The 24489-nt window shown below is 39.9% G+C and overlaps 2 protein-coding genes across 2 annotated transcripts in view; both read left to right on the top strand.

The window, feature by feature from the left end:
• The window catches only part of LOC133510926 (inactive dipeptidyl peptidase 10), a 31242-nt gene extending 27722 nt beyond the window's left edge, over positions 1-3520 (top strand). The window contains 4 exon segments of the mRNA XM_061839427.1: positions 612-670; positions 1009-1081; positions 1179-1271; positions 1274-3520. Of these exon segments, the coding sequence (XP_061695411.1) occupies positions 612-670; positions 1009-1081; positions 1179-1271; positions 1274-1395 (347 nt within the window). The 3' untranslated portion in view covers positions 1396-3520.
• Positions 3521-4748: 1228 nt separating this feature from the next.
• cs (citrate synthase) lies at positions 4749-24489 on the top strand. The gene is made up of 11 exons (XM_061839416.1): positions 4749-4958; positions 10710-10760; positions 11321-11428; positions 14156-14221; positions 14839-14970; positions 15964-16152; positions 17868-18067; positions 19653-19782; positions 19883-19984; positions 21078-21287; positions 22923-24489. Exons 1-11 carry the CDS (start codon positions 4908-4910, stop codon positions 23091-23093), a joined length of 1410 nt encoding a protein of 469 aa, XP_061695400.1. The 5' UTR covers positions 4749-4907; the 3' UTR covers positions 23094-24489.

The following is a 24489-nucleotide window of genomic DNA, read 5'->3' as shown; positions in this document are numbered from 1 at the left end:
GTACTCTTCATACTTATGCCCTATACTGTAACTATCCATCCATCCATTATCTGAGCCGGTTATCCTCACAGGGGTCGCGGGCTTGCTGGAGCCAATCCCAGCTACCTGGGGCAGGAGGCAGAGTACACCCTGCACTCGTTCCCACACAGATGCAGGGCAAAAAGAAACAAACAACCATTCACAGACAAATTCAAAACTATTTAGAGTCATTTAACACATGGGTGGAACAACTGGTTAGAGCATTGGCCTCACAGTTCTAAGGACTGGGGTTCAAATCCCAGGCCCGCCCGTGTAGAGTATGCATGTTCTCCATGTGCCTGTGTGTATTTTCTCCAGGCACTCCAGTTTTCTCCCCCCCCCCCCCACTCCCAAAAAAACATGCATTAATTGGAGACTCTAAATTCCCTGTAAGTGTGATTGTGATTGTGAGAGTGACTATTGTCTGTCTCTATGTGCTGTGTGATTGGCTGGCAACCAGTTCAGGATATACCCTGCCTCCCACCCGATGATAGCTGGGATAGGCTCTGGAACTCCTGTGACCCTTTTGAGGATAAGCAGCTCAGAAAAATGGATGCAATTAACAGATGCTGAGTATTATTCTACCGTTTCAGACGCTGCATTCTCCGAGCGGTACCTTGGCCTTCCAACAAAGGAGGAGCATGTTTACTTGGTAAGGTTATGAAGCCACATTGTTCACAACTTGAGTTATTCCTCGGGCCTATCAGTGTATCTGACTCTAATATTGCCAGTAAACACTAGTGCCCAGCAATTTTTACCACTTGGTATGATGGAAAGCATTCCCTTATCTTTCGCTTTATGGGATGCATGGCTTCCCTGTGACATTTTGTTGTGGGTGAGGTTACAGGCCACAGTATTCTTCCTTAGTACTATAACAAACTCTTGTTTCATAGTCAGCATTTACCCTAAAAAAACAATGCTAATGGAAGCAGGGGTTCTACTATTGTTGAGTTTTTACCAAAGGTGCGTTACAGTATTTTATTTTTGCAGACTACCTCCCTGCTGGAGGAGGTCAGCAAACTGAAGGATGAGAACTTTCTTCTTCTACATGGAACTGCAGATGGTATATATTCCTATCCTTATTTAAATCACAACCAGTTTAAAAGTTTGGCACCCTAATTCAATCCTAATAACCTCGTGTGCTGTGCATCTGGCCACAGCGAAGGTACATTTCCAGCACAGCGCGGAGCTACTGAGCCGCCTGGTGAGGGTGGAGGCCAACTACACTTTGCAGCTCTACCCGGATGAGGGCCACACATGTGGGAACCGCGCAGCATCCATCACTTCCAGCGCACGGTAGTCAACTACCTTCATAACTGCTTCAAGCACAGGGTCTTCAGAGATACAGTTGATGATGAAGAGGAGGATGACGAATGAGTCCAGAGCTTTCTGTTCTCGCCTCTGGAAGGACTATTGTGGGTCTATATGCCTTGGTGGTGATTGTGGTGTTCAGGACTGTGGACCAAAAACTATCAGCCAAGCAAACCAGCTCCTGCAACTTCTGGAAAATGGACAAATTCAACACCCTATTGCACACAATTGTTACTGCTGTTTACTGTCTGGCTGAGACCCCGTTTGTTTACAGTGGGTGAAGAAAGTGAACACACCCTTGTATTTGTTTTTTTAACCTTTTGACCAAATCTCACAGAAAACATCATCAGCATTTAAAAACACGGGAAATTGTGTTATGTATTTCTGGCACACCCAAAAAAAAAAAAAAAGTCGCTTTCACATTATAACGTGATATATTTCACGTTATAACATGTTTCACATTGTAATGTGGTTAATTACATGTTGTTACGTGAATCATTTCATGTTATAACAAAATTCATTTCACATTATAACATGAAACATTTCATGTTATAATGTGAAATGGACCACGTTATAACACGTAATTTATCACATTGTAACATGAAACATATCACGGTAAAACCTAATAAGTTCGACGTTACAACCTGAGAAGTTTGGCGTCAACTTCTTGCAACCCAGTGGTCACTCACATCCTTCCAAGGTGGCATACAGGAAGCCACAGCTGGAAGTGGACTCTCATTGAGTGTTGCACAAAACATGGATTTGGTGAGCTTTTTACGGAGTCATGGTGTAACCGAAGATTGTCTCTTATGCATGGAGCAAGAACATGTGGTAATCTAATCGAACATGTAGTAGGGTCGGGGGCAGGGTGAAGAGGGGTGACATTTTTTTATTTTCTACGTTATAACGTGAAAGGAATCACATTATAATGGAGCACCTATCATGTTATAACAATAAAGTTTCACACTATAACATGAATTGAATTGTTATAATCTGAAACTTTTCATGTTATAACATGAAATGATTCACAATATAATGTGTAATTAACCACTTTATAACGTGAAACATATGTTGTAAGATGAAACATCCACATTATAACGTGAAACATATCACGTTATAATGTGATAGTGACATTTATTTATTTTTTTTAAGGTGTGGCAGCATTACACTTCAGTACTGGCACGCTTATTTGGGGAAAAAACAAAAACTGTGCATCATAAGAAAAACCCCATTTCTGTGGTGGTCGGATTATTATTTTTTTTTTTAAGATGGAACTTGAGCTTCAGTCAAGGTAGAGGGACTTACGAGCAATTCCAAATAGCATTCAATTTTGGGCCAAATGCTTCTGATGTCTGGCAGAAAGCTGAAGCAAACATTTAAAATTCTGTGGGTGACATGAAGGGGGCTGTGCCCTCGGCATCTGTCACAGTCACGGTGATTTTGCCTGAAAGTGTGCAAATATTACCAAGTCAAGACGTGCCGTGCTGATATTCTTCTGTCTAAATAGTCTTATTGTACTGTACATGTTTTATATTCTCTGCCTAGCAGACTTTCTATATCCAATGAACAGTATATGTGAGATGATGTAGGCTGATAATTGTGCCAAATGTTTCCAGGTTTTAAAGTCTAGCTAAAGGCTGCATGATGTAAAGTAGGTTGCATTTTCTGTGTTTTGTTATCATGGTTCAAAATGAAATATAAAAGATCGGAATTAACAAAAAAAAAAAAAAAAAAAAAGAATTTGAGCATCGTTCTGCACAGTGTGAACAAAGCCTTTCATGCTGAGAAACAGACTTTCTAGGTTTCATATTTAGAATGCTGCACGGTTAAACTCTAAAATGAAGCTCACACTTACTGTTAAATTGAGACAGTTTACTTACAGGTTGGGTGGAAAGAGTTTCACATTCCTCTTGAGTTATTGTGACAGCTATTTCTTTTTACACCATTTAAATAGCACAGAATATACAGTATGTGCCAAAATATATCTGATGGACTGCTTTGACTGGGTTAATATATTTAAAGAGGCAGCTGTAATGTAGATGAATTAAACACCAAGCACTGACTCAAAGACTATAGTGGAGGCAGATCAAATTCATGTAGTTAATGCATGAGACATAACTGAATTCAGAAACGGAATTCACCGGCCAAAGACAGTGGTTCAGTCCATGGATCTAAGCCATTGCATGTCCCGATTCTCCACATCAAGCATTTTCTTTTACAGCAAAACCTTGACAATTAAAACCTTGTTTTACAGCAGACTGGTGTTTATTTGCAGTTATTATTGGTCATTGTGTTTCAAAAGGGCCATTGGAGAGGGTTGATGTGCCCCTCGATAGCACCTGCATGGGAGACAAGTCCGCGCATCACTGCATTGGTGGTACTGCAGCAATATTTATTTTTGCTCTAGACAGATGGAAACATTAGGGTATTCAATCGTTGTAACTTAGAATGAGTTTCAATCGACTGATATTTCATACCCCATATGTAACATGTCTTCCACTTTTATAAGTTATACGCTATCAATTTGTCATCTAGGACAACATTCTGTTCGAGCAATTTAGGCAACTGAAGTCATATCATTTTCAAGAGCAGAGCAATTTGGTTATCCATTCCCTTTTGGGTGATATTTGACTTATGCATAGATGTTATAAATCCATCAGGAAAATGAAGGAAGTTGAATCCTAACACGGCAGCATGGTGGATCAGCTGTAAAGCGTTAGCCTCACAGTTCTGAGGTCCAGGGTTCAATCCCGGCCCCACCTGTGTGTAGTGTGGATGTTCTCCCCATGCCTGTGTGGGTTTTCTCCAAGCACCTGGCCAGTTTCCTCCCACATCCCAAAAACAAGCAACATTAATTGGACACTCTAAATTGCCCCTAGGTGTGATTGTGATTGCAGCTGTTGGTCTTGATGTGCCCTGCGATTAGCTGGCAACCAGTTCCGGGTGTACCCCCCCTCCTGCCTATTGACAGCTGGGATAGGCTCCAGCACTCCCCGTTTCCCTTGTGAGGATAAGCAACAATGAAATTAGATAGATAGATAGATAGATAGATAGATAGATAGATAGATAGATAGATAGATAGATAGATAGATAGAGATAGATAGATAGATAGATAGATAGATAGATAGGAGACAATGAAAAAATATTTTTTTTGTGGTTATTCTTTTTTTTTAATGGATGCTTGACTGCCTCATATCTATCAGTTCTGTCATGCACTAATAAATGACTATATGTGATTTTTGTGTTATTTCGCATTGTCAAATATCAGCACTGCGAATTCTCGGGGAAAGTTCAAGAGCTTATGAGAGGCAGATCTTGAACTCCAGTCATGTTCTGAAATCGTCACAAACGCCGTCAATGAACCATTGGACCATCGGTAGGCTAGCCAATCACAGGTCACTAGCCATCTCCACTTTTCCGGTTGATCGTCCAATCAACGTCGATGCTACTTGCGGGCCTGAATCCCACTTCAACCTTCTGTTCTGTGGAGGGGCACCTTCAAGTGGCTCCACGGTGCACCGGTAGCGGCTTCCTGATCTACTGAGAACACGCCAGAAGAACATTTCATTGCAGGCATAATGTCGTTCCTGACAGTCAGCAGGCTAGCGCCTAAGATCCTCAATTCAAAGGTAAGGGCAAGGTACGCGGCCGCCATGTTACTTTATCGCCGTCGCTTAAGCCGTCGAACCGAAGTTAGCAGGCTAGCGACACTGTAGCTAATGTTAGCGCCGCCGACCACATTGTGAGACAACGGTGGTCACCGTCTTGGATTAAATTCTGTGAAGAGACTCGTAATAACCGCGAATGTCCGATGTGATTTATTGACTCGGTTATAATTCTTTTCAGTTGTCTTAAATACAACCAGGTCGTGTTTGTTCCTTGGTGAACAATCACAGGCGGGACATGTTCAAATTTAGATCTGAAAGAGCAGACTTTGTGAAATATATTGACAAGTCTCCTCTCCTTGGGTGAACCGCAGTCAACGACTTTGACTGGTGTTCTGATTTTAAGACTCTCAGTGCTGTGACACCCTTGGGAATTCTCCACCACCATGTTGACCTTCACTGTAAAATGTCCATTAATACTTAGACTAATCCTGTGATAAGATCCTCTAAATGCTCTATTTGAAACTTTAAATTATTAATGACATGCGTAGAAGTGTTACAATGTCTGTTTCTACTGTAAAACCAAACAGGGAGTGTTTTACCACATTTGACGAGTCACACGGTCGTGGTAATGGGTTCACAGTATGTGGTACAGAATATTTAAAATTTGAATCACCAGAGGGCGTCTAAAGGTTCCTCTCTTAAATTACGAATTGCGTTGACTATCTGGGTAGACTTTCAACCCGTTGTTTTATTCCACTGACTTCAACATTTACTGAATTTTCTTCATATCTTGCAAAATTGCAGTAAAATCCACTGGCGTCTCACAATGTTGTACAAACTGCAGTGGCTATCAGCCTCCTCAATAGGAAAAATTCCCACATAACCTTTGTCATACTAACCTCATTCCCCTTCCTTAGGTCAGGCCTTGCCCTCTGCAGATCTTTATTGTTGTTCTTTCATAACAGGCCCTACTCATAAATTCTCAAGTGTGACACAGAGCACCAGGTGATTCACAGGTTTCGAGTAAATCCAGTCATAAGTGAAAGTGTACTTGAATAGGTAGTGGACCTTTTCTCAGGTTGAGATTTGTCCAAAATAATGGTGTACCCAATGTATCTTTTTTTTTTCCCTCTGCTTAAAAATCATGCCTTTATTTATTGTTAGGGATGTACTGATCCAGCTTTTTCACTTCTGATCTCATCTTGCAGGATATTAGTCCAATCTGATATCAGCAATAATCATACAAACTTTGCAATAATCACCAACAGTGGGTATGTGTTAAAAAAAAAAACTGACCAAGTTAATAATCATTGGATAATATAAATTAACAAAAAATAATAATGTACTACACTTAAATAAAATAAAAATTAAGCCCTGAAAAATAACTTCAGTCAAACCAGTATTAAAAATATGTATTTAAATTGGAACAAAATGACTTCTTGGCTTCTTAACCTAATAAACATTTTACATAAACAGAAACAATCATTCTGCATTTCAATAGATTACATAATAAATTAGAAAAATAATCTGTATGAATATCTTACATGTGAAAAATTAAGTTCAATTCATTTTTTTAAACTACTCAGAATATGTTGGAAATATTTACTTTCTCCACATCTGTATGTCCTTCCACTTTTTGCCCTTTATGCAACCGGGGTTTAGTATAGAGCTTGTGCACGTGACGTCACAGTATGCACGCCGCCGTGTTGCTTGTCAAACCTTGCTGGTCTCCTCTGCGGGAGCCATTGAACCAGAGCAGATTTTTCAAATTGCCCAAGACCTGTTGTGCTGTCGGTTGTCACAACAGACAAGAGATATTCAAAGAAATCATTCTATGGAATACGAGCTGAAAAGACCAGAAAATATCGATGGATTTCAGTAATTAAACATCATGGATGGTGCCCAACCAAATACACACGCCTGTGTAGCGATCGCTTCATTTCTGGTAGGAATTATTCTTCCCAATCTCAAATTACCAAGTATTTATAATGCCAAGTTGGCTCATTTGAGAACAATGCGTATTAAAAAAAACAAAAACTGTCGCAGAGGTTTACAGAGGTAAAGTGTGGCCGCAATCGCTTCCGTGTATGTTCCGTGGAGAGGACTGCGTCTTTTTTTTTTCTCAATTATAATGTGAGTTTGTGTAAAACCAGGGGTCATTTATTTAAATATTGGTATTTGTATTGAATACAATTTCAAACTTTTCTGTGGAAATCTCGACGACTTACTCACCAGATCCATGTGTAGACCCAGTTGTCCAAGACAAGCTGAAGTGGGTTAACACTCCAATTTCTTATCGGTGAAAACATCAACTTAGGCATTAAATACGGGTCCTCTATGCCGAGTTCATTAAAATTTTCCACATACCTTTGTTTATTTTCACCTTCTAAATGTTTAACTGTATCGGACAAGACTCTGGGTGTCGTGCTATACGACATATTTTCGTGTCTCCTACCGACATGGCGTTGAACAATGCTTTGTTAAACCGACAATATGGCAACGTAAACAAAAGTCACGTGATTTTATGACGTAGGTGCACGAGGTCTATTATTGACATTTGCTGCTCCTGCTGTGCACATCTTGACCTCTGAGAGGCAACTGATATATACAATGAGATACACACTTGCAGTAACAAAGAAAGTTGAAGTCCATGATCAAATGTGATAACTCATTTTCACAGTTTGGAGAACATAGTGGTTAAAAAAATTGTCTGATTTTTAAAGAATTTATAATGAAAATTATGGTGGAAAATTATATGGTTAAGAACAAAAGTTCATACCAAAACATTGATAGGTACCCTTTATTTACAGTGGCAGGGTTAAGGTTTTCTGGAAGTCTTTCACACACTGTTGATGGTATTTTGGCCCATTCCTCCACGAAGATCTCCAGAGCAGTGATGCTTTGGGCCCGTCGCTGGGCAGCACAGTCTTTCAACTCCCTACAAAAACTTTCTATTGGGTCGAGATCTGACTGAAGTCTGGCGAGGCCACTCCAGGACCTTGAAATGCTTCTTACGAACCTACTCCTTCATTGCCCGGGTCGCGTGTTTGGGATCATTGTCATGCTGAAATACTCAGCTATGTTTCATCTTTTAATGTGCTTGCTAATGAAAGGAGGTTGTCACTCAAAATTTCACGATATAGTGCGCCATTAAGTCTTTTCTTTATATGCATAGTCATTTTGGTCCCTGTGCAGGATTACAGCCCCCACCTCCATGCTTCACAGTAGGTATGGTGTTCTTTGGATGGAATCCAGAATTCTTTCTCCTCCAAATATGACGATTTGAGTTTCTAACAAAAAGTTCTATTTTGGTTTCATCTGCCCATATGATATTCTTCCAATCCTCTTCTGGGTCATCTCAATACGCTCTAGCAAACTTCAGATGGACCTGGACATGTACTAGTTTAAGCAGGAGGACATGTCTGGCACTGCAGGATTTTGAGTCTGTGTGTGGTAGTGTGTTACTGATGGTAGTCTTTTTTACTCTGGTCTCAGCTCTCTGGATGTCATTCGCTTGGTTCCCCTGTGTTGTTCTGGGATTTTTGCTCACCATTATTTTTTAAAATCATTTTGGGAACACGCGGTAAAATCTTGTATGGTGCTCCAGATCGAGTTAGATTATCAGTAGTTTTGTATGTCTTCCATTTTGTAATAATTGCTCCCATTATTGACTTCTTTGCACCAAGCTGCTTATGTATTGCAGATTCAGTCTTCCCAGCTTTGTGCAAGTCTATAATTTTGTTTTCTAGTGTTCTTTGACCACTTTGCTCTTGGCCAAAGTAGACTTTGGAGTGGCACTGTTTAAAGTTGTGGACAGGTGTCTTTCATACTGATCACTTCAAACAGGTGCTTTTAAGTAGTAATGAATGGAGACCAGAGGGGCCTCTTAAAGAATAAGTTACAGGTCTATGATAGCCAGAAATCTTGCTTGTCGGTGACCAAATACTTATTTTTCTCCATAATATGATGATAAATTCTTTAAAAAAATAAAATGGGATTTTTCTGGATTTTTTTCCCCACCTCATTTTGTCCCTCATAGGTAACGTATACCAATGATGAAAATTACAGGCCTCATCTTTTTAAGTGGGAGAAATTGCACAATTGGTGGCTGCCCAAGTAATTTTTCGTTACATTGTATATCCCAATGTATTGTTGTATTGTCTGTTTATATCTGGATATGTATGCATTATTTTGAGAGCTATGCGTCACAATTCCAATGCAAATTTTTGTTAGCTCAAGTGTTTTTTTCATTGTGTACAAGGTTTGAGCTAGGGAGAGCTAGAAAGGATCAATATTTAGGTTTGCAGTGAACCTCAACTAGAGTAGGAATAAATTACTTTAGGCAAGTAACATTCATTTTTAGTCCGTACTTTTAGACCGAATCATAGAATGGACTACTTGTATAAGAGTGATAAAAGCTTGGTTTTCAAAATCAGTCTTTTTTTTTTTTTTTTTTTTTTTTTTTTTTTTTTTTTGCTGACACTGGACCAATTTCTGATCCTAATGATTGGATGGGGACACCTCTGTTTCATAATCCATAATTTCTCAAACACTGCAGACTAATTGAATGGTCTGTGGTTCAAAAACAAAATCTTATCATTATATGGGCTCAGGAAAACCTCATTAAACCAATGTCAATAAATACAGTTTGGCGCTACATTTCTATGTCCAATTTAAAACTCTACTATGCAAGCAAAAGCCATTTATCAAAAAGACCCAGAAATGCCACCAGCTTCTCTGGTGCCAGGCTTATCTAAGATAGACTCATGCAAAGTGTAAAATTGTTCTGGTACCCGGCAAGTGAACAGAGTCTGAACATCAAGCAAGATTGCGAAAGAATTCCACCTACAAAGCTTCAGCAATTAGTGTCCTCAGTTCCGGACTGTTTATTGTATGTTGTTAAAACTAAAGGTGATGTAACACATTTGCATGTCTTCAATGTGCAATTGTGGTAGTTTCTGCTACATGCAATTGATGGTTTTTGTTGTATGTTTCAACTTTACACACACAAAAAAAAAAAAAAAAACATTTTAGCCCCATTGTTAAATATGCTGCAAGGTTCGCAGTGTTGGAAAAAAGTTGCGGGTTGTCATCTAGGAAACACAGTAAATGGTTGTGGGCTTTGGCCTTTTCAAATCATACTTGTCTAAAGCTGATTGTATACTTTTTATCTTTTGTAAGTGAGAGAAAATCCCTTAATTAAAGCTCTTCTTTTTGAAAATTGTAAAACTTTAGCACCATTCCACCCCAGAAAGATAGTTCAAATAAAGCATAAAAAGGCCCAAATTAATGAAAGTCATGCCTATAAAGACTGTACACAAATATCTGAGCACAAATTTTTGGACATAAAAATAGGCATTCCACAGGGACAATTTGTTGATGCTTCTATGAAATGACTGTTCAATGGAATAAAGATATTAATGAATTGAGCGAAGCAGCATTATTAATTTACATGTGGTATCGATCGTTTCATTGATATGGGATGCAATAAAAGCTTGACTTCCTGTGTTGCACTAGCTGAATACTTTTAAACTATTTACAATTTCGATTGTATTTATATACTTTATGTATATTTTTGTATTGATGTACTTTGTTCCAGTTGCACTCAAGTGGACTAAATAGTGTAATTGATTTTGGAGAAAAAAACTTGAATTTGTCTAACAAATTTTGCTGTTGAAGAGTGTCATTTTAAATTGGTTTAGCTTGTTTTTAGGCTTTTCTTAAAGGACAATGTGTCACAATTGTAACATTCATTATTTCTTTGTGCCACAGAATGCCACCTACTTTATTACAGCTGCCAGAAACGCCAGCGCCTCTACAACAGTAAGTCGTCGTCCCAGTTGTCACAATTAAGTCTGGTGAAGAATAAGCATGCCAACTGTCATTTATTAAGTGGTAACATTCATTCTGGTTAACTGTGGTATGCTAAAGCTCAATAAATTCTGTTAAGTGTTATTTACGTGCCAGGGTGTCTAGGTGTTAGCGAGGTTTATAAATATCGATTTGATTAATCATTGGTTAATTTCATCTTGGAGCAAATAAAGTAAAAAATGAGTGCATTACTACTTGACTGCAACCAGCAGTGGCACTTCCGGTTAAGTCTGAACTAGTTTGCAGTTTTCAGAAATGCAAACATTGGTTAAACTATGAGAAATTCCGGTATTTTCATCAAACCTCTAAACTCACCCAAGTAGCATTCTTGTGCTGAGGAAGAAAACGTTTATGTGCTGACCTTTGTAGAGCAAGTGATCAATACTTTAGTCAAATGTTTGCAAGAATTCAGTTGAATGAACCCTTGGTCACATTTTAGGAGTTTATTTTTGGCCTATGTGTTAATTTGTGCTGATTCAAGTGTGTGTCCCCCACCCACTCCTCAAATACAGAATCTGAAGGATGTTTTGTCCGACCTGATTCCTAAAGAACAGAGCAGGATCAAAAACTTTAAGCAGCAGTATGGAAAAACCAACATAGGGCAGATTACTGTGGACATGGTGAGTAGACCTCAAATGCTTTAGCTTAATTTCCATCACAGGTTTCATAAAGTATATCCGGTGTTGTTTTTGTGGGAAAATTTTCACTCATTCCAGGAAATCTACAGCATTCTCAATAATACAATTGTTTTGCATGCGAATTTCAATTGTTCCAGTGGCAATCCTTGAAACCAGTCGTTCTCAAATTGTTCAGTCTCATGCCTTTCCGACATTTGTCCTATAATCATCTAACCCCCTCTCCCGTGCCCAAAAATCTGTATTTCTACCTTCAAAACACACGTACCACACATCAAATAGAATTTGTCAAATCAAATTATTTAAGATTTTTTTTAAAAATTGTGCGTTTTCACAGTTGAAGCCAGAAGTTTACAGACATTGTCCAAAAACACATTTCAATTTTTGTCTCAGTGGGTGAAGTCAAATCAGACTAAACCTCTCCTGTTTCAGGTCAGTCATGATCACCAAAATTATTTCCTTTTGTTAAATGACACAATAATGAGAGCGAAAACTTAGTATTTTCTTTGGGGTCAAAAGTTTACATTTCCTTAGTATCGTGTAGCATTTTCTTTGAACTGCGTGACTAATGTCAAACGCCTCTGACAGTACTCAATGTCTGTCTGTCTATCTATCTACACACACACATTGTATATAAGGGACAGAAATTGATTTAATTTGTCATGAGCTATTTTATGTAATTATTTTAAAAGAAAAACGACTGAATTCAGTTGTTGAGTAAGTGTAATATAGCATAATATGGAATAAAGTAAAGGTCTGAATACTTGTGGCACTATAATACTTAAAAACATAAAATAAAATGAAAACTGATCATTAGGGGGAAGCCAGTCACTGCACAAGAGTCATTCTTTTATTAGACCCGGTTTTTATTAAACACAAATCCGCACTAAGGAGTTCTTTAATGCCGCAATGCATGCTGAGTGGATGTAAATAGTGTTTAAAGTGCATGTTTTGTGTCAGTTATTTCTTTGGTCTTTTTTTCATCCGTTTTATTATTTGTTAGTTATCCTGTATTGTTTGCCGTGTTGTGCTAATTTTAGTTTCTATGTGACACGTTGAGTGTGACATAGAAATGTGTGAGTAATGACCTGGCTACATTGTTCATGTGTGGGACAAAGGTGTCATAATATGGTAGCTTACATACACGTGAAAACACCTGCTAGCATGCATGCTAACAACATAACAAATGTGGTCGTTTGTACTTCATTGGACAATACAGTACAACAATATTTACAGATGTTGGACCTCTCGACACATAAAGTACACCACATTGTAAAGTGCCCCGTCTATTTAGGAGATATTGTGATATGTTCTTTTTTGGAGAACATATAGTCCTAAAAATGATCATGAGTGGCCTAGTCTTCCACTGGATTGTCTTCTGTGGAGATGTTACACTTTTGATGAGAGATGTGCTGTTGTAATATGCAAGGTTTGCGTTTCAACAATTACTGTCATCAGTGTTCGCCTTGCTGCTTATGCTGAAATGCTATCACACTTTTCTCATTTTGTTCTTGTTTCTTACGTCTTTTTTGGCCTCCTTCCCTTATGTCGGTAACTCAGAGACATTGAGCCCACGTGATCTCTTGTCTACAATTTAATAAAGTCTTCCTTGATTCTTCTTTTTTTTTTTTTTTTTGTACTCAGTCTACTTGGAAAACCCCACTCGTTTCACCCCTATAAATTAGTTCTACCCTCAGGATTATCGTGTAGGCAAAATGCAAATTGTCCAAGTAGCATAGTCGTTTATTTTAGTCACACCTGGGAAATCATGAAGTGCAGCACACATTAATTAGCCCATTAATCTGTCTGGACTGTCTTTATTCACTAAGTTGTGTATCGGTCAAGTCCTCTTGCTAAGCTCATAAATGAAGTGAGCTGCTCACTCTTTACCTGCTACTAACTGCAACGCTAAGGTGCACAGTAACCTTTTTTGACTCTTATAAAACACTAGTTAGCTTGACATCTTGACACAATGCACCAGTAAACCAGAGCCAAAACGTGGACTTTGCTATTGGAAAAGTACTTGCCCAGCGCGTGATGAGTCAAACATCCACGCAAGTACTGGCAAGAGATGTTGAGTTTTTTTGCCGGTGTGATAGGAAGTTGTTTCCAAAAAGTTAGGAATTGTACAAATAGAGCTTCTGAAGAGCATCAACGGATTGGTCCACTTTTGTTACCATTCATAATTTAACTGAACAAAAATAGTAATTTATATAAATGTATAAATAATCCCCAAATACAAATTCCTATTTGCCTATTTTCATTCTGATTCAAGATCAAACTCACAATTTTATATAGGGGGAAGGGGGTCGTTCAACAGTTTTTGGGGGTTCAGTGCCATGCTAAAGGGGACATAGCTGAGAGTCAAAGAATCAGTGTTGGCAACCTGATTCAAACTTGACCTTAACCAAAGTCCTTTTGTACTGCTGTCAAACTACTTTTGTGCACATACATTTACAGAGGGAAGAAAAAGTGTCACCAATTTCTGCAGAAAGTAAAAAAAAATTCTAAAGGGTTCACACATTTTTCTCCGACAATATACAATACTCAATGCAGTCATATTCATTTGCATTGTACTTTTCTTATCTATGAAGTTACCTGCTAGATTGCCAATTTCATTGAATGGTAAATACTTTTCCCCCCTCATAGAGATGGCATGCGTGTGGAAAAACTTTTTTTTTTTTTTTTAAATCAATCTGTTCTTTTGACCAGGTGTATGGTGGTATGAGGGGGATGAAGGGTCTAGTTTATGAGACCTCCGTGCTGGATCCTGATGAGGTCAGTGCTGTATGCTATCATTTCACCATGCTTTACCTCATTGCAGAACCTTGCACCCATGATTGAATGAGTTAATTTTCATTCTGAAATTGATTTGTCGCTTTTTTTTTTTTTTTTTTTTTTTTTTTTTGGTTTAATTTGGAAATGATTTTAACCATACTACAACTCAATCACTACACAGCGCGCACAGCTGATAGTCAGGGCTTGTACGCACCCGCCCAAAAAAAGTTGATAATAGTTGTTTTAAACCAATGGTGGGGGATAAGTCACGACATGCCTCAATGGTGTTTTACATTTCACATTTTTGTGCCCAATGTTAACATATGAAGTAGTCGTAGTTGTATTTTGGTGAGTGCATTTGCTAGTTATGAGGTATTCCTTAAATGGACACATAGTGGGAAACCATCCCTTGTGGATAAATTAAACTAAACTCTTACAGCCACTGAAATTGGAATAGCACAGCCATGTAGTGTATGTCCAGCCCTGGAGTTCATGTGATAATACAACTGTTCAATCCATTGTTAGCATCTGTGAAATTTGATTTATGTTTCTGCCTGGGTTAAAAAAAAAAAAAATAGACTGGATTTTGTTGCTTGAGTCTTTCTATTTCCTCTCAGGGTATCCGCTTCCGAGGCTACAGCATCCCAGAGTGTCAGAAGTTATTGCCCAAAGCTGAAGGAGGTGAGGAGCCTCTGCCTGAGGGTCTCTACTGGCTGCTGGTCACAGGACAGGTGCCTACTGAGGAGCAGGTGAGAGTCGGGTTGGTACATGGGACTCACGGGAACCCCTTCCATGTGTTCTTTTTCCTTTCGGCTTGTCTTGTTTGGGGTCGCCACAATGTGTCATCTTTTTCCATGTGAGCCTATCTTCTGCATCCTCCTCTCTAAACATCAACAGGCCTCATGTCTTCCCTAACAATATCCATCAACCTCTCGTTGGTCTTCACCTCGCTCTTTTGCATGTCAGCTCCATTCTCATCACCCTTCTACTAATATACTGTGTTAAAGTTTTTGATCCTAATGTGTCCATACCATTAAAGTCCCTTTAATTTTGTCTCCAAAACCTCTAACTTTGGCTGTCCCTTTGATTACCTCATTTCTAATCTTATCCAACCTGGTCACTCCTAGAGTGAACCTCAACATCTTCATTTCCATCATCTCCAGCTCTGCTTCCTGTTTTCTCATCAGTCCCACTGTCTGTAATCCGTACATTATGGCTGACCTAGCAGACACACCAGACACCTTCCACCAGCTTTTCCAACCTGCTTGGACCAGTTTCTTCACTTCCTTACCACCATAACCTTGGAATTTGAACATAATTCATTCTTGTGAAGTCTTCAAGTGTTCAACTTCAACATATTTTCCCATAGGAAATAATGTAAATGAGTTTAATTCGTTCCCAAGGTAACATTCAATTTAGCAACACAGTCTACTGTACATGACTACAAACGGTTGTAAATTAACACAATAACAGTTGAGTTAACATCAAGCCACTGTAAAATATCTGTTGATCATTTATGAATAATTCACTATAACACAAAAATTTGATTACCAAGGAAAAAGTTTGTTTTATTGCCGTTATCTCTGAAGATAAGGACACGGCAGTCTGATAAGCCTTTGTCTTTTAGCTGAACACGTCTTAAGAGAGAAAAAAACCTTGACAGTAATGTCGATCAGGTTATACAGTATGTGACAGATATGCCCAAAATGAAATTTGTAATGCTGGGCTCCCCTGTTTTCCAGGTGAACTGGGTGTCAAAAGAGTGGGCAAAGAGAGCGGCGCTCCCCTCACACGTCGTCACCATGTTGGACAACTTCCCCACAAATCTCCACCCCATGTCTCAGTTTAGCGCCGCTATCACGGCCCTTAACAGCGAGAGCAGCTTTGCACGCGCCTACTCTGAGGGTGTGCACAAGTCGAAGTACTGGGAGGTGAGTCGTCACACATTGGCCTTCAACATGTTCGTTTGTGTGTTATATATATATTCTGTTTAAAACTAATTTGAACACATCTCTGTACGCAGAAATGTCCACAGTAAAAACCCATTCGCGTGCTGTAAAGTGCATGGCAAAAGAGATGCTGTAACACCAATTTGTGAGGCTAGTTTCCATTAGTTGCCATTGAAAAAAGCCTGACCTGCATTCTGAAAAAGTACTTTAGTAAAAATTGTGAATGAAAGAAGTGAAGAGTTCTGTATACTTATTGGGCAGCAGTAGCTGATCCAAAAGGAAGCTTTAGAACCAGAGGGTCGTCCTTTGAAATGAAATGTGCAAATTTTTACCATCATGACCAAAATCATCACAATTCTCAGCATTACCATGCTATTCCTGGGGGGGGGATGAACAACACCAGATACAGTAGGAAAACATTGTAAAATGATTTCAGGATCAAAAATATAAAATTAGGAACCCCATGTACTTTTTGACGTTTGAAATTGGAAACAACACCAAGTGAACTTTTGCACAAGCAGATCTGCTTTAAATTACTAAGACTACAGAGATATATTTAATAATGATGGGACTCTCCTTTTCCTCAAACTAAAAATACATGATTCACTTTTTACCATTCAAGTAATCATACTTGATTGTGAACAATGAAATTAAATGTTAATTTTCCGTTAGGCTGCTATGTGCACAAACTTCATTAGTTTATTCATTTGAACTTAAAAAGTCTTGGCTCGGGGCGCAGTCACCATTTGTATCACCATGACATCTCACTCCAAGTCAGAATGACTACTGTAATTCCCGAGCGACAGAGCGCACCTGGTGTTATAAGCCTTGGTACACAGAAAGAGTTTAACGCTAGCGCGGCGCTAGCGTTAGTGTGAGGCTAGACCTTGTAGGCCGCTCTGAGCGCTCGCGGTGCTGAACAGTCTCCCTGTGATTAATGCGCATATATTAATGTGCATGCGTGTATATATATTGTAAACTTCCAGCCTGTCTGAAACATCCCCATCCATGCTTCAACATGGGGCATTCGACAACTTGGCGCCGAGTCTCAGAAAGACGTACACAGCGAATGTACATGTGTGTATATCTTTTTATCAAATTTTGTTTCAAGGTTAGGTTAGGGTTAGGATATAACGTATGTTAGCTCCTTCTATGTAGAAGAAGGGGAACTATGAGACTGGGGGCTTTCCTAGTAAAAGTCTACCTTGTGCCCAGAGTTCCCCTGTTAGTAACGCATGCGCATTCATCACAAGGAGACTTTATTGGTCATCAGATATTTACAATACTACATCAAAAGACACAGAAAAACACTATAAATACTACTATATAAAAATAAACAACCTTTTGGATTCAGATATATGGTGCATGTTAGTCGCAAAGTAAATCTCTTTTGGGGTCACTGATCGGATCGGCGAATTAAGACAATCAGCGTAAAATGTTCATTTTCGGTCAATTTCGAAAGGGCGGATAAAATCAGTACGATATGACAATTATTATATCATGAGATTAATACTGTAATATCAAACTGTGAGAGAGCGGTATTGTTACATGCTTAGTAATTAAATTCTGTAACACAAACATACAACCTTCACGATACTATCTGAAATAACACACTGGCACAAACTGACATGTCACATATCACGAATGTCATCACTGTTTTGATCCGCCCCGCCCCGATTTCTCATTGGGTATCTTAGTATGCCTATGAAGACTCCATGGACCTGATTGCCAAGCTGCCGTGCATCGCAGCCAAGATCTACCGCAACTTGTACCGTGAAGGCAGCAGCATCGGAGCCATCGACTCCAACTTGGACTGGTCTCACAATTTTACCAACATGCTGGGCTACAGCGACACCCAGTTCACCGAGCTTATGAGACTCTACCTCACTATCCACAGGTGACGCACACAGACACATTCCGTCTCAAAGGGTGATACTTGACTGAAAAAATCAACTGAATTCTCTCAAGAGTGTTTCCTGTTTACTAAGAATTTACTTGTGGTGGTCGGCAAAGTGCCGCTGTAATGTTTAAGTACATGAAAAATATTCTAGTTAAACAAAGGTCAATGCACTATGGTTATTTCCAATTAGCTATTTACAAAGTTGGCAATTTCTGTCTGAGCAATGTATCTTTATTTTCTTTGAAAAAAAAACTAACAGCCATGAACTTAACATTTTTCTCGGACACGTTAATTGTTCTTTTCATCTTATCAGCCTCAGCTTCAGTATTTCCTCAAAATGTGATTGTGCAAGACACTCACCTAACCCCGTTACTCTAGGTTTTTTTTTCGTTTTTTTCCACAGAAACTTTCATGATAATTTTGTTAATGGTATTAATGTAATGTTATTAAAGCATAATAATTCAAGTACATTCTTTTTAAGAGCGGTTAACTTACCGTAGTTTCGGGCCTTATAAGCCTCACCCAGTACATTTGTTAAGGAAATACCATTTGGTTGATATATAAGCTGCACCTGTGCAAGTGCCCACATTGAAACATGATATATTTACAAAGTAAGACGCTACACAAAGAGTTTTCAAAGTTTTAATACCTTAGCTTTACATAGCAGCAACACGGTAGCACAAACAGGGCTGTTAAAAAAAACATACCAGTTTAAAAAAAAAAAAAAAAACAGCCGTGGCAGCAACACAGTAGCACAGCACTAACAGGGCCCAGTTAAAAAAAAAAAAAAAAAAAACCTAAATCACTGAGACATGGCAGTAATGTATAATAAATATATAACACTGATAGCGCGGCGCTAGCAGTGTTATATATTTAAAAATAATAAACGTACCGGTAAAAGTCACATCCTCGCCACATTGATTTCACCGTCTCACGCTTACCTTTTTGTTCGAGTGCCCCCATGCGGCCGTTAGAAAACTTGCACAAATTAGCCGCATCCCCGCATAAGCCACAGCATTGAAAGCATGTGAAAAAAGTCGCAACGCCACTTTCCTCTTTCAGTGCGAGTGAGAAGGAGGGGAAGCGCGCCTGTCATTTACTTTGAAAAATCATTACGAGCAGTTTTGTTCGTGATCATGACTGGAGACCCATTTTATGATGATAAAATGCTAATTTATTAAGGTCTCGTTTTTGAGCGTTTTTTTGTTTTGTTTTGTTTTTTAACCTGGAGGAAGCATGTTTTCCAATTTTTTTTGTAAAGAAAAACATAATTATAAAATTGTTGCAGAAGTTGATCCAAGTTAACTGCAGCCGGAAGGACTTCATGAAAATAAAAATATTTCAAAGCATGTGTGGTATGAGGAGAAACCAAGCAAGTCAGAAAAGGTGGTGCGGAATAAAATCTGTTTTGGGCAGTCTTTTGTTTTTTTTTTTTTTTAATGTCAATGATTTGGGGAAGTGTTATCAATTGAAATTAGGTTCTTGTGTGTGGGTGTTGTAGGGGTAGCCAATAGAATATGCTTTTATTTCAAAGTGATCAAAATTGCACGCCTAACACAAGCTAATATTTGTGTCGTGACAGTGACCATGAAGGAGGCAACGTCAGCGCGCACACCAGCCACTTGGTGGGCAGTGCCCTATCTGACCCTTACTTGTCCTTCAGTGCAGCCATGAATGGTCTAGCTGGTCCACTTCATGGCCTGGCAAACCAGGTCGGTGATTGATGGACATATACACAGCCATTCCGCCTTTTACACGCAAAGGTTTTGTTTGTTTGTCCTGACTATCATCTGCTTCTGTTCTGTCTCCCAGGAGGTTCTGGTATGGTTGACCGCACTGCAGAAGGAGCTGGGAGGGGAAGTGTCTGATGAGAAGATGAGGGATTACATCTGGAACACGCTCAAGTCGGGAAGGGTAACTACTGCAAGCAACTTCTTTCCAATAATTAGAAAGTAAAAAAACATGCAGCTTCTAGAGCTGTAATTACACTTAAATGCTTACATAAAGGAAATGAGAGATCCGCACATCTGAATCAGGTCTCGATTATAAGTAGAGTACAAATGTGTGATCGCAACAAGTTTGTCGTACAACAACACAGTCGCATTACTGTGTTGTTTAAGGCCAAACATGCCGTTTTCAACAATTTTGAAACATTTTGCAATGAGCATCGCTAGCTGCCCAAAGTTTAAATTTAAAACCATGTGATGTTTTTATTTAATGAACTGCAGAACTCCACACATAACTAAGGATTTGTGAGAGGAAACATTGAAAATAACATCATCATTTGCAATTGTTGGGGCAACTGTTTCTGAGCAAAACCCAAGGGGGGGGGGAAAATCACTTTACATAACCACAAGACACGATAATAAATTGGGATAATCTTTTACAGAGATCTGACATTTGGACCTTCCCTTACTAATTGGAGACGGGTGGGAATGTTCAAATTCTTCCTGATTTATTACTTTGTGTGTGTCCCACTCTTGCTGATGCTTTTTGAAAATAAATTGATCTAAGGCCAATTGTTAGCAGGTTTTTTTTTTTCTTCTTATGCCCCCATTAAATGTCCAGTGTTTAGTTTGCCAGACAGCCAGTAGTTCTGCAAATAAGAGGTTTTGTGGCTCCAGCACTCCCTGCGACCTTTGTGAGGATAAGCGGCTAAAAAGATGAATGGATGATGGATGGTGAAAGTTAGCCGTCATGCCTTGTCAGAATACCATCACAGGGGACCCAGCCAGCAGTGGGTCAAAATATTTCTGCGGATCGATCAATTTACATCACATTTGCTACAATCATGGAACAATATACAATACAGATTATCCTATGGATTTTAAAAATGATCATATTTTTGTTGATTTGCAGTTGGATTTCAAATTGGCCCTTTCATCCTTCATTTGTTGTTTATGTGGCCCTCAGAGGAGAAACAAAAAAAAGTTTGGACACCCCTCGACTTAAACTTTGTCAATGTAGTAATGATAACGTTTGATGAAATGTGCCCTCTTGGCCTCAGGTGGTGCCAGGCTACGGTCACGCCGTCCTGAGAAAGACGGACCCGCGTTACACCTGCCAGCGTGAGTTTGCCCTCAAGCACTTGCCCAACGACCCCATGTTCAAGATGGTGGCTCAGCTCTACAAGATTGTTCCTGATGTGCTGCTGGAGCAGGGCAAGGCCAAGAACCCCTGGCCCAATGTGGACGCCCACAGCGGCGTTCTGCTGCAGGTGAGTCTAACGTGGTTTCTAGTTGAGTGTTTACGGAGGGAGGGGAAAAAAGAGAGAGAATGCCGGAGAGTCTCAGTTTTGTTACAGGGAAAAATGTTCGCTATACAGTGCTGTCTCACCATTTTGTCCGATTTACGAGATGGCGATTTTAGGTGCAAGCTTTAGGTACTGTACCTTGAGTCGTCTTCTTCTTCTTCTTTTCCTTTCGGCTTGTCCCGTTGGGGGTCGCCACAGCGTGTCATCTTTTGCCATCTTAGCCTATCTCCTGCATCTTCCTCTCTAAGCCCAACTGCCCTCATGTCTTTCCTCACCACATCCATAAACCTTCTCTTTGGTCTTCCTCTCGCTCTTTTGCCTGGCAGCTCCATCCTCCGCATCCTTCTACCAATATACTCACTCTCTCGCCTCTGGACATGTCCAAACTATCGAAGTCTGCTCTCTCGAATCTTGTCTCCAAAACATCCAGCTTTGGCTGTCCCTCTAATGAGCTCATTTCTAATCCTATCCAACCTGCTCACTCCGAGCGAGAACCTCAACATCTTCATTTCTGCCACCTCCAGTTCAGCTTCCTGTTGTTTCTTCAGTGCTACCGTCTCTAATCCGTACATCATGGCCAGCCTCACCACTGTTTTGTATACTTTGCCCTTCGTCCTTAGCAGAGACTCTTCTGTCACATAACACACCAATTTGGCACAGTTTTTACGCCGGTTGCCCTTCCTGACGCAACCCTCTGCGTTTATCCGGGCTTGGGATCGGCCTACAGATTGCACTGGTTTGTGCCCCCATAGGGCTGCATTGGTACTGTACCTTGAGTGAAGTAGGGGAAAAAAATACTCAAAATGAAGGTTTTAAAATACATTTTAAGATGTTTATTAAAAATTGCACACCCACAACTTCTTGGAACTCAAAGCATGTCTCAGTTCTTGACAATTTTTAAGCCCGATTTCACATACAATGAGACCCCAACTTTGATATAAAAGTGTCCAGTTGGAAATAAAAATCGCCTCTCCCATGTACCAACTGTTTTTTAAAATAATATAATAACAATAATTCTGTTTCTGTTTTGCACTGTTTTGTTGGTTTTTTCAGTGACTCCTTTGAAGCTACCATATGAACCTGAATAATACACTAACACAATCTGACATTTCAGGCTTAGGCAGCCAAAGAATGTGCACGAGCAATTTACACAAACTATATATTCAACTCACCTGTTGACATCTTCTCACAATAATGAAAGAGAAATGCAGCAAAGTCAACTTGACCAGACGAGTGTCCAACATAAGTCAGCAGAAGCAGAAACGTCCTTTCACCTTTGACAGTGAACAAGGTGCATTCAAGGACCACCAACAGGCCAGGACATCTCACAGCCAATGGAAAAAAAAAAAAAAACAATACCAAAGAATTGAACTGAATTACATCACAAAGATTCCACCAGGTGGTGCAAAAGTACTAAAATTGCTTGCAGAAACAGCTATTGGATTATGATGAACCTCGAATATATATATATACGGTCACTGTGTGGAGCTAGCAGAGATCAATTGAAATGCGTTATTAGTTGTACAAAATACTTTTTTTCAATCTATTCAGTGAAATTGGATCGTTTCCAATGTGATGCCTTACGATTTCTGTCCGCAGTACTACGGAATGACCGAGATGAACTACTATACAGTGCTGTTCGGCGTATCTCGGGCTCTCGGCGTGCTGGCCCAGCTGGTGTGGAGTCGAGCCCTGGGATTCCCCCTGGAGCGCCCCAAGTCCATGAGCACAGAGGGACTCATGTCTCTGGTGGGCGCCAAGTCGGGTTGATCCTTGAGCGCGAAAAGAGGGTTAGTGATGGAAGGAGGTGGCGGTATGGCGGATTGGGATGAGGTGACCACCCCCCCGTGACCCTGTCCACTCCTGCAATTCCACAGGATTTAAAAAGACAATATGCTTTTAATGTCGTTACCCCCAAAAAGACCCTCCTTGCCACTGCAACTTGGCCTGTCATCTCCTCTGGGGGGTGAAAGTTTCAAACACATACACACAGACTCACACCCACCTTTTTTTTTTTTTTTTTTTCTTTAAGGGTAAGCTCGCGAATCCTCGCTATGGATCGAGCGCTTGACACTCAAAGGGAATTTTGGGAGTGAATTGCACTTCCTTTGTTATTGTTTCAGCGGCAAAAGCCGCCACGGTTCCCCCGGCAATCGATTGACACGCTTTGGTTTCTTCTATGCATTTCCTCCCTGCCCCGATCCCGTCGATGACAACGTTTCACTCCCGTTCATGAGCACTCCAGTTTTTACCATTATCACCGCGATAAAGCTGTTTCAAAAAATATATATAAAATAAATAAAAAAAATAGAGGAAAAAGATACTGCTACTTTTGATCTTAAGCTTTCTTCTTTTAGTTGCTGGCCTTTTTTTTTTTTTTAAATTCCCTCTGTGGTCAAAATAACTGTCCCGTCTCGGTTGATGCTCGGCACTACTTTTGACCTGACTGACAGCGGTGGGCCCGTAGGCGGCTTCTGGTCAACCCCGAGAGCAAGCTTGAATCCCGAGTGCGCCCGGTCCTCGTAGTTCCTTACGTCCGTTCACGTTTTGTTTTGTTTTTTTGTGTCCACACAAAAGCGCTTCGTCAACATCGACCGCTCCAAAATGTGTCGACCTCGTCCCGCCACGGCTCTCTCGCTTGATTTGTGTTCCTGCTCCCTGAGCTTCGTGGCGTCGAATATGTATTGAACTATCATGGCTGGGTCATCTCGTGGTTTTATTTATACTTTGTGTATATGTTTTATATATATGTATAAGTTCTGCTCGTAACAACGACACTGAGTACCAACTATGTTGTAGTTCATTCTTTCTGATAGAAATTGCAGCTATCTTGTACATAAGTGTTTTTTTAGGAGGGGGGGGAGCTTCATTTCCCCCCCCCCAGATTTTTTTCAAGCTTGCTCTTAAAATCTGGCGTCAAATAGCCCCACCCGCCTATGACTTTGTGTCAACACTCCATTTTTGCTCCTCAACATCTTCTCCCCCCCCCCCCCCTTCCCGTCTATCGTCTTGCTGCGTTTATTTTGATTGTAGAGGAACAGGTCGTGAGAATGAAATGTAAGGTGTGATCATCAGACATGCTTCGGGGGGCTGGATGGGTCGGACAGGGCAAGAAATACTGGAAAACCTAACCCAAAAAAATTAAAAATAAAGGTTTTTAATAACA

This window comes from Syngnathoides biaculeatus, chromosome 2, assembly GCF_019802595.1.
Source record: "Syngnathoides biaculeatus isolate LvHL_M chromosome 2, ASM1980259v1, whole genome shotgun sequence".
NCBI lineage: Eukaryota > Metazoa > Chordata > Actinopteri > Syngnathiformes > Syngnathidae > Syngnathoides > Syngnathoides biaculeatus.
This window is presented reverse-complemented; position numbering and strand designations above follow the sequence as displayed.